At 37.4% G+C, this 18,172-nt stretch overlaps 1 protein-coding gene across 1 annotated transcript; it reads right to left on the reverse strand.

Moving 5' to 3' along the window:
* Positions 1-947: 947 nt before the first annotated feature.
* On the reverse strand, positions 948-8,595 carry zranb2 (zinc finger, RAN-binding domain containing 2). Its single transcript, XM_027157424.2, has 10 exons — positions 8,354-8,595; positions 6,573-6,625; positions 6,355-6,463; positions 6,019-6,101; positions 5,828-5,904; positions 5,259-5,420; positions 5,013-5,170; positions 3,428-3,487; positions 2,962-3,114; positions 948-1,609 (listed from the first exon to the last, which is right to left on the reverse strand). Exons 1-10 carry the CDS (start codon positions 8,407-8,409, stop codon positions 1,555-1,557), a joined length of 966 nt encoding a protein of 321 aa, XP_027013225.1. The 5' UTR covers positions 8,410-8,595; the 3' UTR covers positions 948-1,554.
* Between the last annotated feature and the right edge of the window lie 9,577 nt (positions 8,596-18,172).

Genomic DNA, 18,172 nt, shown 5'->3' on the forward strand with positions numbered 1-18,172 from the left:
TTTAAATCCCTTTAATCCCATTAAAGATTGTTGAACATCCATAAAGCCAGTTATTTCTCTCACGCTCTTGCCTACGTTCACGCAGCTATAAAGGGTCTTTCCCCTCACCAGCCTTTCTGTGCAGAAGACGTCCTGCTCGGTCCTGGGATTACCACATAGCGCTCGCTTGAGAGAAAACTGATGGACTGCAATCAACACAAAAATTAAAGATTTAGCTCCTTTACCGTTTCTGAAAGAAAATAAACTCTAAACATGCAAAATACCACTTAAATCTTTTTTTGTGCCCCAACCCGAAACCTAGATGTTTCCTGATTCATAGCTACCACATGGTGTGGTGTTAAAAGTGACCGTAGCTCATAACTGCTCTGGTCTGTTAGTTCCTCTGGAGCTCTTGGTTACACAATAAACCTATGTATCTATACTATAAACTGTTATAGAAAGATTTACATTGCTTACAGTGACATTATTTACAATGACATAATGTCCTGTCCAGTGCCAACAAGGTGAGGATGAGGTTCACTTCGGAGTCTGCTTCCTCTCGAGGTTTCCTCCTCACATCATCTCATCTCAGGGAGATTTTCCTCATCACCGCCACCTCAGGATTGATCGTTAGGGGAAACGATTCATTTAGTTTAAAACTTGATTCTGTTTCTTTGCTTGTAAAAGGCTGCATTGAGACTGTGTGCAGTTAAAAGTGCCGATGTTTCCTACATTAACATTTACTGCATCAAGAAACGCACAGATTCACCGCTGACACTGGAGACTCCTTACACACAACAAGTTTGAAAACGGTTTCAATATCTTAGTTCACGTAAACGCTGCCGTCCGAGTCCCTGTGACGTAGTTGTTGCTATAGCGACAAAGAAGTTAAACAACACTTTGTCCAACCAGAAATAAGAATCCAAGAGAAAAAGGAATTGATGTAAATGAAAATCAGCACACGGGGGTAAGTTGAACAGGGATTTATTTGCACCGATCACATTGCCGTGTGGTTCTAATGAATCGTAAACTACTTCCTCTAAACGATACGCAACATGTGAACAAACGCGTTAACGTTCTGGCTTTGTAAAGCTGATCGGGGACAAATCAGAAATTTTTGCTATCGGATCCCAACCAGGACTTAAAAAATAAAAAGTAAAGCTTCACCCCCCCACACACACCCCCCCACACACAAAGTAGACCATACTTACCTTCACCTTACACACAACTAAACGTCAATAATGACGCATGAAACTCGATTACCTACAGCGTTCAAACGGGTATTTGAAAAACCAGCGTCAGCAAATAATTCATGAAAATTCTACGCGATGTTTTTATTAGTTTGTGTAGAACGACTTCCGTCGTTATCGGCGTTCGGATAGTTCACGCCGTCAGAAAGGCAGATTTTGGTTACCATTAAAGAGAAAAAACACAGACTGATTATTTGAATACTGCGTCACTCTCACTTGAAACAGCAGTGTGGGATTTGTTCTTTTCTCCACAAAGACAACATGCAGTTAAGTAAGATTTCTTTTTTTCCCCTGTTCTTTTTTTTATATTTAAGACTTTTGTTAATCATTTCTTTTGTGAGCTGGAGCCAGAACCAGAAGATCCGGATGAGACACGCCCCCTAGAGGTAGAGAGAGAGAGACAGAGAGGAAAAGAGAGAGAGAGAGAGAGCACAAATAACTTAATGTCATGTCAGATCAAATTAAAATAGATATATATATATATTTATATATTTATATAAAAAGCACAAATACTAAGAGCGAACCTGCCAACCAACAGAATTCATCAGGTTTAACAAAAAATTAAACCTGATGAATTTTTACACCTAAATCACTCGTCTGATCGCGACAAGGTTTTCACCAGTAATCTGCTCTAATCATTAAAACAGTAATAAATCCCTTCCTAATGATCATCAACATTAAACACTGGTTAATAACTAATGTCTTTTACTGGCTCTTATTCATTTTCTCTCAATATTGTCCTGTACTATTGGGGGAAGTCGTGGCCTAATGGTTAGAGAGTCTGACTCCTAACCCTAAGGTTGTGGGTTCGAGTCTCGGGCCAGAAATACCACGACTGATGTGCCCTTGAGCAAGGCACCGAACACCCCAAACTGCTCCCCGGGCGCCGCAGCATAAATGGTGCCCACTGCTCCGGGTGTGTGTTCAAGGTGTGTGTGTGTTCACTGCTGTGTGTGCACACTTTGGATGGGTTAAATGCAGAGAACAAATTCTGAGTATGGGTCACCGTACTTAGCCGTATGGTCACGTCACGTTTACACACGTGCACACATACTCCTGTACAGTAGCTAAACTTTGTCTACTTTAGTCTAACATCAGGAAACATGCCCTTCTTAGCCATTTAACTGATCAGTCAACGATGTCGTTATTCCGACTAAAAGATTGCGTCCCGAATTAAAACGACGCACTAACGCTTGCTAGCTTAACGACTCGAACATGAGCTAAACGCGATAAGGACACACGATGGATTTTAGTTCTGAGTCATGAATTCAAAACGTTTATGTTTAAAGTGAGTGCGCTGCATTTTTGTAGCCTGTGGGATCTTTAGGGACCATTTGGCTGTAAAGCAGAGGAATAGAGGAAAGGGGCGGGGCTTTCCGTTCACTGGAAATTATAATAATGGTTTAAATATGTTTCAGTGGGCAGAGAAAATAAAATGCTGACTCGCTAAGTGTTGTTCACTATACTAACAATCAGATGGGAGAAAAGGGGCGGGGCTTCTAATTGGCGTCATACAGCAAGGAATGTAGGAAAAATCAAGACTAAGGGGTGGAGCTTCCCGGGGTGTGTGTTAGATTTTAAAACGCCAATTTAACGAGCAATCACGTCCTACGTGAAGGTTGGCAGGTTCGCAAAATCTCCGAGTAAAATGACAAAACGGTTCGTCAACAAGATCGTAAAATGTAAAAAGAAGCAATGGGCCATTTTTTTTTTACACCACAGAAACCCAAACCTTTCGGACGACTGGGAGCGAGAGCGTCTTTTTTTGCGTCCGCCAGAGGAGGATCTGGAGCGGCTTCTCTTCTGGCCTCGGTCAGGAGACGGCGAGGACGAGTGAGACCTCTTTCTCGAGGAGGCGGAGCCTTTCCCAGAGCGGGAGCTGGATCTTTTAAAGGGGATATAGCAGGCGGTTTTCATCAGTGACGCAAAAGCATCAACGTTTCAACAATTACACCAAAAGGATCATTTTCATCATCATCCTCCTCCTCCTCACACAACCGTACATGCTGCTTTCTAATAACAATCTCCTTCACTAGAGAGTCGTTTGTAATTACAAGTCAGGAATTCTAACGGCGCCTCAGAATCGTGTTTAGTAAAAAATATTAAAAAACAAACAAAGAGCTGCTTCTGCTGAGTCGGAAACCACTGCGAGTTCTCATACACTCTCTCCCATGGAGAGCGCATGGCACCTCATTCACCTTGAGCGAGACCTCGAGCGAGAGCGCGACCTGGAACTGGATGAGCTCCTGGACCGGGATCTGCAACACAGAGCGACACACTTCCAATGTCACAAGAACAAAATGGGTGAGGAAAAGAAAAGAAAATAATAATAATAAAAAAAAAGCTGAACATTTGACAAACAAAAAAATTCACATGATTCATAATTACATTTTAAATTATGCTTCAATACTGTAACTTAATGCAGCTATAATAAAATACATAATTAAGAGCTCTACTTCACCGTACAGTCACTTATAGAGCCTGAACGGTGATTGTGTCTTATGGGCGTGGTCGGTCCGACAGGCCCCGCCCCCCGATCACTAGCCTAGCATCTCGATATTAACTCTGGCTAATTAAATCTCTTATTAATCAGTTAGTTCCATGCTTCATTAGTTAGCCAAACTGTACGACACGTGAGCACTCGTGCGACATCACGTCGATATATCCATGACGTCACCACGCGCTTTCCTGACATTGTGTAGAGACCGGATTTATTTATTATACTGTCCTTTTTTTTGCAGTCGTTCTTCCGCTTTGTGTATCGAGCTAACGGAGTAGGAAGTGACGCAGTGAGCGAGGACGGAACTGCAGAACTGAATTACCGAAGCGCTGAGTCACTTCCTGTCTTGCTAGTGTGAATTATTGATATTCTCTCTCTACAGGATCCTGTGACTCAATAAGAGAGGAGAAAATTTCGAATTTCCAGAACAAATCAGAACGCATTAGACTAAAGCACTCGGACGGGACTAGTTCTACGTGGGGACGTGGAGTAATGCAATTGTCTGTAATATTAATTGGCCAATTCGCACGGGACAAGACATCTCAGTAAAACTGGCAGAAGTGGCAGAACTCGCTTTACGCACCACAGTAACCTCCTTGTCGTCATGTGCGTATGTCGTTGCTTCCTGTTATCACGTGCGCAAACAGACAACATGGCGCCTCAATGCTTGCAAAACGCGTCAAAAACAGGAAATGACGGAATTTTACCGTACATATTTACAGCAGGTCTATTCGGACGGGATTAGTATTACCTGAGGTAATTTTTCCGGACCTTTCTACAGAAGGTAAAAGTCGCCGTAATCTTTACTGACATTGTCCGTAATGATTACCGAGATGGCGCATTCGGACGGGACTAAAATCACAGAGAAGCTCTGGTAATAATTACTTTACTCCCACGTCCTCACGTAGAACTAATCCCGTCCGAATAGGGCTTAAGAGGGAAAAAACCCAGAAACTTAAGTGTCCGAATCATTTCTCTGATTGGACGATTTGACTGATGTTTAGTGATGTTTTCGCCCTGGTTTCTAAACAGGTTGCCATAGAAATCGGCTCGTTTTTTAGACACCGTTTGCCTAGTTATGTTTTCTACACCAGAGCGGATGGACCTCGCGTCACGTGACGACCGCACAAACATGGAAACGTGCCTCGGGCTTCCACGATAAAATCAACACACAATAGATCAATAAAATAATCAATCAATCAATGAGCGAACAGGTTTGAATAAAGAGGTTAAGCTGATACTGACATTTTGTCTGGCGTTACCCTTGACTTGTACCCTTTTACCTGGACCTGGACCGAGAGCGGGAGCTGGAGCTGGACGAGCGAGACGACGAGCGAGAAGAACCCGAGCCGCTGCCTTTCTTCTCAGACGGTTTCGCCTCGTCGCTCACGTCGAGATCGTACTTAGACAAATCGCCGTCGTCTTCATCGTCGTCCTCATCCTAATGATAAAAAAAATAAAAAAATTAGATAAAAATGACCAACACGTAAAAACAAACACAAACCGTTTTAATCAAATCGAACTCTTACATCAAGTTTGTATTTTGAAAGATCGCCATCTTCTTCCTCCTCCTCCTCCTCTTCTTCTTCCTCCTGCTCTTCCTCCACCTCCTTCTTCTCTTTCTTTTCTGGTTCTCCCTTCTTTTCGTTGTCCTTGTTTTTCCCTCGAAACTTTTTCTTTATGCGACCAAACTAACAGGAAACACGTTAACACAGTGACGATTAAACCCCAAATGTTTTCAGGGATTTTAAGGCTTTCAGTTTGTTGTTCCTTTTTGTTTAATAAATGTATCATCGTTTTTTTTTAACGTGACGTGTTTCTGTTGTGTCAAATGTTCACCATGAAGCTGTGCCACAAATATCAATTAAAAAAAAAAAAAAATGTATATATAGAATAAAAAAAAAATTTTTTTTTTAGAAAAAACATTTCTTGTTTGTGTCTTTTTTCTTTTCTTTGCTAAATTTACGGTCTGGACTTTAGGGAGGTTACGTAATCAAATTTCTATGGTTTAATTTTTAAGTTATAAAACCGGAGTTTTACTGCCCGATCGAGGGCATTTAAATAAATACGGATTAACGATCAGTTTGAACTCGTCTACCTCGTCGTATTCGCCGTCCGATTCTTCTCTCTCGTTGTAAACCAAATTCTCTCTTTCGTTGAAACCGCCACCGTATCCTGTTTTAAAGAGGAAATAAAGAGAAAGATTGTAATATTGATTTACACAAATAAAAGACGGGGACAGTGTGTTTAATAATAATAATAAGAAGAAGATGTGATCGGTGACGTCACCTGTCCGTTCCTCAAGTTTGGCGTATTTAGGGGTGTTGCACATGTTACACTCTGACCTTCTGGCCCAGTTTACATTTCCACACCTTTATCAATAAGTAAAAAAAATTAAAAAAATAATCATTATTATGCAATAACTTATGATCGACACTAATTCAAAAAATAAAAGTAAATAAAAGAAGCGTGAGACGCTTCAGTTGGCTTTCACCCAGATGAATTTCAAGGGGTGCCAAAAATTCAGATTTTTTTTTTTTAAACAACCTTTTAATAAGAAAATAGACTGACTGAGAAATACTTTTGAAAAGCCTAGGGAAGGGTGCCAATACTTATAAAGCTCACGTTTTGCACTGCCAGTCGTTGGCGCTAAATAGTCCCCTGCTCTTCTCAGCCAGAGTCTTCCCGATCTCCGTTCCTCCGGCCTTCATCAGCTTCGCCTCTGTCGTTTTCTCTGTACAAACGAGTCGGTGGTTTATTTATTACAGTAAAGACGAACAGCACACGTGTGTGAGGTTAACGATGCTGTGTGTCTATTGGCCAGCGCGAGCATCATTACTCACCTCTTCCACATCGGTTACAGCTTGTTCTTCTGGCAAAATTCACATTTCCACATCTTGGGGAAAGAAGAACAAGAAAAATTATGATCAGGGACGTGTCTGATGATCTGTTACTGACACACTGAGGAGCTGCTGACTTCTCAAAAAGAGAAATCCAGAACGGATGTGAGGTTTATTCATTCATCACGAAAAACAGATTAATGCCATCAAGACAACAGTTCAGGGGAATGAATACTAAATAACTTGTTAGACTTTCTGTACCTCAGTGCTCTTCAGACAGGATTAGTTATCTAGATTATTACTGGATTACATTATTATTTATTAATTCAGATAAGGGCTTATCAGTCGCCGGTTACTGAAGTGGAATCCAGCAGACCGGCACGACACGACGTCATGGCACAACCAGACGTGATACTGTTACATGATTGGCTGTTAGCGCGTTGTTTCTAGGTTACCAGAGAGCGAGTGCCTTTGTTAATGCAACCAAACTTGCTTTGCGACCTCTGTTTTCTTCGGACAAAGAATAGTAACAATAAAAAAAAAAAAAATCAAAACATTTTATCGAACACATTTTTTATTGATATTCGGTCACGTGTCTATCGCGATACGTATCATTATACCACCCAGCCCTAATTCAGATTAATTCCCTAGGTGAGGTGTACATTTGGGGTTTTTTTAACATCTCCAAGTCTTTTAATACTATGACCTGTAATGCTCAGAGTGAAGCTACTGGACATGCGACTGGATACTCCTCTGGTGACATGGATCAACTGCCTTAAAGGTCGAACACACAATACGCTGCAGAACACCATCTCAGACATCATAGTGAGGGAGTAGCACAGTAACATCAGGGAACATTCTCTGATGATTCTGCTGATGTACTGTAGGCTGTATTAGGAGAGGTCAGGAGGCCGAGTAGGCGGTGGACGGCTTTGTGGAGTGGTGCAGACCAAATCACCTGCACCTCAATGTCTAAACGACAAAAGAGCTAGTGGTGGATTTTAGGAAGCAGAGACCTTCAATCAGCATCAAGGGCACGTCTTGTATAGTGTTATTTACGTCTGTATTGTATAGTATAGTGTTATGTCTGTATTGTATAGTACAGTGTTATGTCTGTATTGTATAGTATAATGTTATTTACGTCTGTACTTTTGAGAGTCACAAACAATTGGAACCGAATTCCTTGTGTATGTCAACACACTTGGCCAATAAACCGGAAAAGGATTTAAAAAAAACAAAACAAAAAAAACCCCACAAACAAGAATCAGTGAATCATATCGGAATCACTTGTATCCGAAATAAACGAGTCGATTCAGTAAGAAGAATAGTTTTGCATGTGACACAAAGAGAAGGCCGTGTTTTAAAGTAAGGTCACTTGGTCCTGAATAAATGTTGACCTGCATCAATCCGTGCGATTCTTAACGAACTAAATGTGAATAAAAAGCTAGTAAAAGGTTTTTAAGGTGTATTATATTTTATCCTCTCTGGCGGTTCCGTTAGCTTGCAGGGTTTTAGCCTACATGTAAACAGACGTTAGCTAACAATGCTGCTGCTGAATTAGTACAAACGTACACAGATATAAACCTCCTCACGGTGTTTAAGAGGTAGTTTGGTATTTAAAGGAGTCTTCGGTGTGAAACAACGCAGGCCGAGTTACACAGCGTTAGCAGCTAGTTAGCATTAGCTGCTAATACCTCAATATCTTTACGTGTTCGTTCTAAAGGCGACTAAAACTACATTAAATCACAACACAGCAACAAACACTTCATTATACGTTTACTTACTTTTTATCGGGACAAATCCAGTCTCCGTCGCTGACTCGAAAACTCTTCCCAGACATTTTGTGTCTCCAAAGTGGTCCGGAATCTCACAGGGAAACCGACGGCGCCTGAATATAAATACTCCCCCAAATGTAGATTCTTAATTATTAACAGTCTTATCCGTTTTATGTTTTTTTATAAAGCATGTAAATAGATGTAGATGTATATCGACCATCGTGAGAAGGATTTAGATTTAAATCTGACCGGTTTATAGGCGTGTTTTAGACAGGCGACTTATTTAGACACCTTACTAAGCGAACACGTCGTGTGAAGGTCCTTGAGTGAGAGTGGTTATAATATGGGGGCGGGGCTCGGGCCAAAAATGTGCTTCATGATCGGCTCATTTCTAAGAGTCGACTCTTTCGAGTCCCGAACTCCTATTCCTGACCAGCTCAAGTGTTTAAAAGAGTTTTCCACATAATATGTTTCCATGTGAAGCAGAATTACCTACACAAAAAGATAGGAAAAAAACAAAATAAAAGAGAAAGAAGTAAAATCAGAAGCGAAGATCACGTACGAGAGTCGGCTCTGAAAGTTCTCTCAAAAGAGTCGATTCAAGAAACAGTGGTGTGGTAGAGAAACAGAATCAGGTTTATTGGCCAAGTGAGTTGAAGTAAAGACATAAATAACACTATACTATACTATACAAGACAATACAGACATAAATAACACTATACTATACTATACAAGACAATACAGACATAAATAACACTATACTATACTATACAAGACAATACAGACATAAATAACACTATACTATACTATACAAGACAATACAGACATAAATAACACTATACTATACAAGACAAGACAGACATAAATAACACTATACAAGACAAGTCAATACAGACATAAATAACACTATACTATACAAGACAATACAGACATAAATAACACTATACTATACAAGACAAGTCAATACAGACATAAATAACACTATACTATACAAGACAAGTCAATACAGACATAAATAACACTATACTATACAAGACAATACAGACATAAATAACACTATACTATACAAGACAAGACAATACAGACATAAATAACACTATACTATACAAGACAATACAGACATAAATAACACTATACTATACAAGACAAGTCAATACAGAGATAAATAACACTATACTATACAAGACAAGTCAATACAGACATAAATAACACTATACTATACAAGACAATACAGACATAAATAACACTATACTATACAAGACAAGACAATACAGACATAAATAACACTATACTATACAAGACAATACAGACATAAATAACACTATACTATACAAGACAAGTCAATACAGAGATAAATAACACTATACTATACAAGACAAGTCAATACAGACATAAATAACACTATACTATAGATAGGAAAAAAACAAAATAAAAGAGAAAGAAGTAAAATCAGAAGCGAAGATCACGTACGAGAGTCGGCTCTGAAAGTTCTCTCAAAAGAGTCGATTCAAGAAACAGTGGTGTGGTAGAGAAACAGAATCAGGTTTATTGGCCAAGTGAGTTGAAGTAAAGACATAAATAACACTATACTATACTATACAAGACAATACAGACATAAATAACACTATACTATACTATACAAGACAATACAGACATAAATAACACTATACTATACTATACAAGACAATACAGACATAAATAACACTATACTATACTATACAAGACAATACAGACATAAATAACACTATACTATACTATACAAGACAATACAGACATAAATAACACTATACTATACAAGACAAGACAGACATAAATAACACTATACTATACAAGACAAGTCAATACAGACATAAATAACACTATACTATACAAGACAAGTCAATACAGACATAAATAACACTATACTATACAAGACAATACAGACATAAATAACACTATACTATACAAGACAAGACAATACAGACATAAATAACACTATACTATACAAGACAATACAGACATAAATAACACTATACTATACAAGACAAGTCAATACAGAGATAAATAACACTATACTATACAAGACAAGTCAATACAGACATAAATAACACTATACTATACAAGACAAGTCAATACAGACATAAATAACACTATACTATACTATACAAGACAATACAGACATAAATAACACTATACTATACAAGACAATACAGACATAAATAACACTATACAAGACAAGTCAATACAGACATAAATAACACTATACTATACAAGACAAGTCAATACAGACATAAATAACACTATACTATACAAGACAAGACAATACAGACATAAATAACACTATACTATACAAGACAAGACAATACAGACATAAATAACACTATACTATACAAGACAATACAGACATAAATAACACTATACTATACAAGTCAATACAGACATAAATAACACTATACTATACAAGTCAATACAGACATAAATAACACTATACTATACAAGACAAGACAATACAGACATAAATAACACTATACTATACAAGACAAGACAATACAGACATAAATAACACTATACTATACAAGACAATACAGACATAAATAACACTATACTATACAAGACAATACAGACATAAATAACACTATACTATACAAGTCAATACAGACATAAATAACACTATACTATACAAGTCAATACAGACATAAATAACACTATACTATACAAGACAAGTCAATACAGATATAAATAACACTATACTATACAAGACAAGTCAATACAGACATAAATAACACTATACTATACAAGACAATACAGACATAAATAACACTATACTATACAAGACAAGACAATACAGACATAAATAACACTATACTATACAAGACAATACAGACATAAATAACACTATACTATACAAGACAAGTCAATACAGACATAAATAACACTATACTATACAAGACAAGTCAATACAGACATAAATAACACTATACTATACAAGACAAGTCAATACAGACATAAATAACACTATACTATACTATACAAGACAATACAGACATAAATAACACTATACTATACAAGACAAGACAGACATAAATAACACTATACTATACAAGACAATACAGACATAAATAACACTATACAAGACAAGTCAATACAGACATAAATAACACTATACTATACAAGACAAGTCAATACAGACATAAATAACACTATACTATACAAGACAAGACAATACAGACATAAATAACACTATACTATACAAGACAATACAGACATAAATAACACTATACTATACAAGACAAGACAATACAGACATAAATAACACTATACTATACAAGACAATACAGACATAAATAACACTATACTATACAAGACAATACAATACAGACATAAATAACACTATACTATACAAGACAATACAGACATAAATAACACTATACTATACAAGACAATACAGACATAAATAACACTATACAAGACAAGACAATACAGACATAAATAACACTATACTATACAAGACAAGACAATACAGACATAAATAACACTATACAAGACAATACAGACATAAATAACACTATACTATACAATACAGACAAATAACACTATACAAGACAATACAGACATAAATAACACTATACTATACAAGACAAGACAATACAGACATAAATAACACTATACTATACAAGACAATACAGACATAAATAACACTATACTATACAAGACAAGACAATACAGACATAAATAACACAATACTATACTATACAAGACAATACAGACATAAATAACACTATACTATACAAGACAATACAGACATAAATAACACTATACAAGACAAGTCAATACAGACATAAATAACACTATACTATACAAGACAAGTCAATACAGACATAAATAACACTATACTATACAAGACAAGACAATACAGACATAAATAACACTATACTATACAAGACAAGACAATACAGACATAAATAACACTATACTATACAAGACAATACAGACATAAATAACACTATACTATACAAGTCAATACAGACATAAATAACACTATACTATACAAGTCAATACAGACATAAATAACACTATACTATACAAGACAAGACAATACAGACATAAATAACACTATACTATACAAGACAAGACAATACAGACATAAATAACACTATACTATACAAGACAATACAGACATAAATAACACTATACTATACAAGTCAATACAGACATAAATAACACTATACTATACAAGTCAATACAGACATAAATAACACTATACTATACAAGACAAGTCAATACAGACATAAATAACACTATACTATACAAGACAAGTCAATACAGACATAAATAACACTATACTATACAAGACAATACAGACATAAATAACACTATACTATACAAGACAAGACAATACAGACATAAATAACACTATACTATACAAGACAATACAGACATAAATAACACTATACTATACAAGACAAGTCAATACAGACATAAATAACACTATACTATACAAGACAAGTCAATACAGACATAAATAACACTATACTATACAAGACAAGACAATACAGACATAAATAACACTATACTATACAAGACAATACAGACATAAATAACACTATACTATACAAGACAAGACAATACAGACATAAATAACACTATACTATACAAGACAATACAGACATAAATAACACTATACTATACAAGACAATACAATACAGACATAAATAACACTATACTATACAAGACAATACAGACATAAATAACACTATACTATACAAGACAATACAGACATAAATAACACTATACTATACAAGACAATACAGACATAAATAACACTATACTATACAAGACAATACAGACATAAATAACACTATACAAGACAAGACAATACAGACATAAATAACACTATACTATACAAGACAAGACAATACAGACATAAATAACACTATACAAGACAATACAGACATAAATAACACTATACTATACAATACAGACAAATAACACTATACAAGACAATACAGACATAAATAACACTATACTATACAAGACAAGACAATACAGACATAAATAACACTATACTATACAAGACAATACAGACATAAATAACACTATACTATACAAGACAAGACAATACAGACATAAATAACACTATACTATACAAGACAATACAGACTATACAAGACAACACAGATGTGATACAATAGATATTATGAGTATTAAATATAAATACAGAATATATGACTGATCAGTTATGTACATAAAGTGTGAGAAGTGCAAATAACAATATTGTGTAATATGCTTTTTGTACAATATACAGCAGTAGTGTGTAACATATACGGATGATGTGATGACTGACAGTCCTAATAATGCATTACTTATAGATATGAAGCAAGGATATAATTATGGTGAGTCAGGGTAATTGTCTGGGGAAAGAAACTGTTCCTGTATCTGGCAGTTTTGGTAAACAAAGCTCTGTTGCTCCTACCAGAAGGGAGAAGCTGTGAGAGGTTGTGTTCAGGGTGCGAAGGATCAGTGGTGATTTTTCCTGCCCAGTTTCTGGTTCTTGTGTCGTACAAGTTCTGGGGAGTGGGCAGGGTGGGCACCACTAATTATTTCTGCTGTTTTTACTGTGCGTTGCAGTCTGTTCCTGTCCTGTTTTGTTGCTGCACCAAACCAGATGGTGATGGATGTGCACAGGATGGATTCAATGACTGCAGTGTAGAACAGCATCAACAGCTCCTGTGGCAGACCAGACTTCGCCTTCTTGATGACAGAGTTTATGCTGGACTCCCATTTCAGGTCTTGGGAAATGGTATTGCCCAGAAACTTGAAGGCCTCCACAGATGACACCGGGCTGTTGGATATTGTGAGGGGGAGTTGTGTTGAACGGTCTTTCCTAAAGTCCACTATCATCTCCACAGTTTTGAGGGTGTTTAGCTCTAGACTGTTCTGACTGGACCATAACACCAGCCGCTTCACCGCCGGCCGGAATGCAGACTCATTGCCATCTTGGATGAGAACGATGAGCGTAGAATCGTCTGCAAATTTCAGGAGTTTGGTCAGCTGAAGTGCAGTCATTAGTGTAGAGGGAGAATAGCAGTGGGGAGAGGACACATCCCTGAGGAGCGCCAGTGCTGATTGTCCGAATGCTGGAGGTAACCCTTCCCAGTCTCACCCGTTGTTTCCTGGTGACGCACTGACAGATGGAAGGTGGTATAGTGAGACTTAGGAGTTTGGAGTGGAGAATTTCTGGAATTATTGTATTAAAGGCTGAACTGAAGTTGACAAACAGAATCCAGGTGTATGTCCCTGGGCAGTCCAGGTTTCCCTGAATGTAGTGCAGTCCAATGTTAAATGCGTCAAACTGTAGGGGATCCAGCATCTGTTTTCTTTAGGTGGGCTGATATTGTGGGACAATTAATATGCTGTGTGTATTTTGGAAGTTCAAGTGTTAGTTTTGCCCTGTTAAAGTCTCCAAGGATAATAAAAAGAGAATCCGGATTATTTTGCTCCAAGCCTGATATTTGGTTTGCCAGGTTTTGTAGTGCATCACTCACATTGGCCTGCGGTGGGATGTAAACTCTGATCACAATGAATGAGAAGATTTCCCGTGTTGAATAAAAGGGTTTACAGTTTATGAGCAGTGATTCCAGGTTTGGGCTGCAGTATTTATTCAGCACTGTGATATCTGTACACCAATGTTTGTTAATGTAGAAACAGATTCCCTCCTTTTCATTTTACCCGATAGCTCCGTTACGTGATCCGCAGTGTAAGTGGAAGCCCGAGAGAAGTAATCTACTGTCCGGGATCCAGTAACTGAAACTAAAACTGTCCTCTATCTAAAACTAAATCTAAAACTCTCCTCAACTGTGATGAAAAATGACATAATCATCTTTTTGGAATATAAATCTATGTAATTCAAGGTGTAAATAAGATAAACTTCATTCATAATTTAAATCATAAATTGCCTTAAAATTAGTAAGGATTTGAGTGTAACATTAGTAAATATTCAAGCAGGTAATGATTTAATTATCTATTTAATATAATAGATAATCTATTTAATAATTTAATCTATTTAATTATGGTAAAATAAAGTAGATACTTTTTTAATTAAAGTTTACAGTCATAAGTCAATAGTTTGTATTGATTATGAGAATAGGGGGACACGGTGGCTTAGTGGTTAGCACGATTGCCTCACACCTCCAGGGTTGGGGGTTTGATCTCCGCCTTGTGTGTGTGGAGTTTGCATGTTCTCCCCGTGCCTCGGGGGTTTCCTCCGGGTACTCCGGTTTCCTCCCCCGGTCCAAAGACATGCATGGTAGGTTGATTGGCATCTCTGGAAAATTGTCCGTAGTGTGTGATTGCGTGAGTGAATGAGTGTGTGTGTGTGTGCCCTGTGATGGGTTGGCACTCCGTCCAGGGTGTATCCTGCCTCGATGCCCGATGATGCCTGAGATAGGCACAGGCTCCCCGTGACCCGAGAAGTTCGGATAAGCGGTAGAAAATGAATGAATGATTGATTATGAGATGTGAGAACATCCCTTCAGTGGACATGAACAGAATTACTGATGTTTAATAAAATCACATGAAAACAAAGTGCTGTAGAAACACAGACAGAAGTGAATTAAAATACAAACATGTTTTTTACAGCTTTAACTGAACTGTTATTACTTAACAGAATAATCAACAAAATCTTTACGTTACTTTACATGAAATGATATGCTGCGTTGTTTTAGAAGATATTTATTTAACTAGTTAGGTGTCTTTCTGAATGTAACAAAAACAACTGAATTAATATGATTGTGTGATTTTTTTGTGTTAAATAAACTCGAACAGTGATTAAACACATTTCTTCCCCTTCCTCTCTGAACAGCTCCACATCTTCTTCTGCTTCTCTCTCTCTCTCTCTCTCTCTCTCTCTCTCTCTCTCTCTCTCTCTCTCTCTCTCTCTCTCTCTGTCTCTCTCTCTCTGTCTCTCCATCTCCCTCTCTCTCTCTCTATCTCTCTCTCTCTGTCTCTCTCTCTCTCTCTCTCTCTCTCTCTCTCTCTCTCTCTCCAGCCCCCCCTCTCAGCCTCTCCGTCTCCCTCTCTCTCTCTCGGGATCACACTCTCTCTGTCGGTCTCTCTCTCTCTCTCTCTCTCTCTCTCTCTCTCTCTCTCTCTCTCTCTCTCTCTCTCTCACTCTCTGCCCCCCCCCCCGCCAATAACAATTCATTTTAACACAGATTCCATTGTGTGAGAAAGTGGACACTGCCATCTGCTGGGGGGAGATGACGCATAATGTACAGTGAAGTGAAATAAAGAAATAAATAGGAAAAATAAGCTCTTATAAAACATTTCAGCTCCAAAATAGGCTTTGAATCCATTGTTTTTAATCATTTCCCTGCATCTTTAGTGTACACTTAGCTTAAGTTAACTAGTATAAATATTAATAAAATCCATAATTTTGTGGAATTGGTTTACTGTGACATCCGGACCCTTTCAATATGGCGGACGTTTTGACGTATTTTTGCTAGCTAACGGCTAATGCAGCATTCACACCTTTAGACCATATTTAAAACATATCCTACTCTTCCTGTAGCTCAGTTAAACGCACAGACTATAGAACAAAGCACACAAACACTGAAAGTCACACTGGTTTCTAGATTTCCCTAAACTGACATTCAAAATCAGAAAATGAGAAAAGTCACACTTGCATAATTATTTTGTTGTTGTTGTAACACAACTAACACTACAATATTTTGAGTAATAGTTTGCACACCCCTAAAAAAACACCTACAAGTTAGACAGCCATCTATTAATCTATTCTTTTCCCCCAGCATCTGTAACATGTAAACACAAACACTGTCTTATTTTCCTGTATTAATTAACTTGTGTTTGCTTCAAACTTATGTGGCCTTATTTCAAATCAAAATCAAATTTTATTTGTCACATACACACAGTGAAATGCTTTAAGTTTTCACATATCCCAAGTTATTATGGGGTCAGAGCGCAGGGTCAGCCATGGTACTGCACCCCTGGAGCAGGTGAGCCTTGCTCAAGGACCCAACGTTGATGTCTCAGCAGCTTGTGAGTTTGAACCCAGACCTTCTGATCAGTAACCCGAACCCGAACCTTAACCACTGAACCATCACGTCCCCAATTTAACCGCCCAATAAAACACTCCACTATTTCTGTTTAAATCAGTGTGAATTTATTGTCTGTATAAAACTACATTTCTCTGTCCACAGAAAATACTGCAGGTTTATTGTAGGAGCCATATTAAATGTATGTCATGTGACCGTGGGAGAATAGGGGCGTCAGTAATTATGTAAGGTAATTATGTAACCTGTGTGTAGCTTTGCAAGCATGGAGGTGAGTGCAGGAGCACATATTTTTTGGTTGCCCGTATAATCAATGTATAATGATAATATATTCATTAAGAAGCAGTATTGATGACCTTGAGCAAATCACTGTTATACATTGCTATATAGACACAATCTTCAAATGGATGGAGAATAAACAGCAAACTGCAGTGACGATTAACGTGTCACGATTTTATTGCTTCCCACTCAGCTCATTGGCGGTTTTAAGACTATTGTGCCGCTACAATTATCATATCTTGAAAACAAGTAAATACATTCATACATTTTCCCCAAAACTTTGTCTGGATAAATGAAGTATCTGACTCAGAGGAACACGATGGAATTTTATAAGCTCAGAATTTTATATGATTGTCTAACCATATACACTGTAATGCTCTCGTTTACTTCACAAGCTCAGACGTCCTTGTCCACGGTGATATACTACGGTGCTTTTAAGTCTCTACTGATGAATACATTCACACTGGTTCACTAGGTTACAGATGTAGGATACCATCAA

Source organism: Tachysurus fulvidraco, chromosome 5 (genome assembly GCF_022655615.1).
Source record: "Tachysurus fulvidraco isolate hzauxx_2018 chromosome 5, HZAU_PFXX_2.0, whole genome shotgun sequence".
NCBI classification, from domain to species: domain Eukaryota; kingdom Metazoa; phylum Chordata; class Actinopteri; order Siluriformes; family Bagridae; genus Tachysurus; species Tachysurus fulvidraco.

Coding starts and splice junctions, on each gene's coding strand:
- zranb2 (XM_027157424.2), bottom strand. CDS start 8,409: ATGTCTGGGAAGAGTTTTCGAGTCAGCGACGGAGACTGGATTTGTCCC. Junction 3,488..5,012: donor CGCTCTCGGTCCAGGTCCAG/GTAAAAGGGTAC, acceptor TCTGTGTTGCAG/ATCCCGGTCCAGGAGCTCAT. Junction 3,115..3,427: donor CGCTCGAGGTCTCGCTCAAG/GTGAATGAGGTG, acceptor CCCCTTTAAAAG/ATCCAGCTCCCGCTCTGGGA.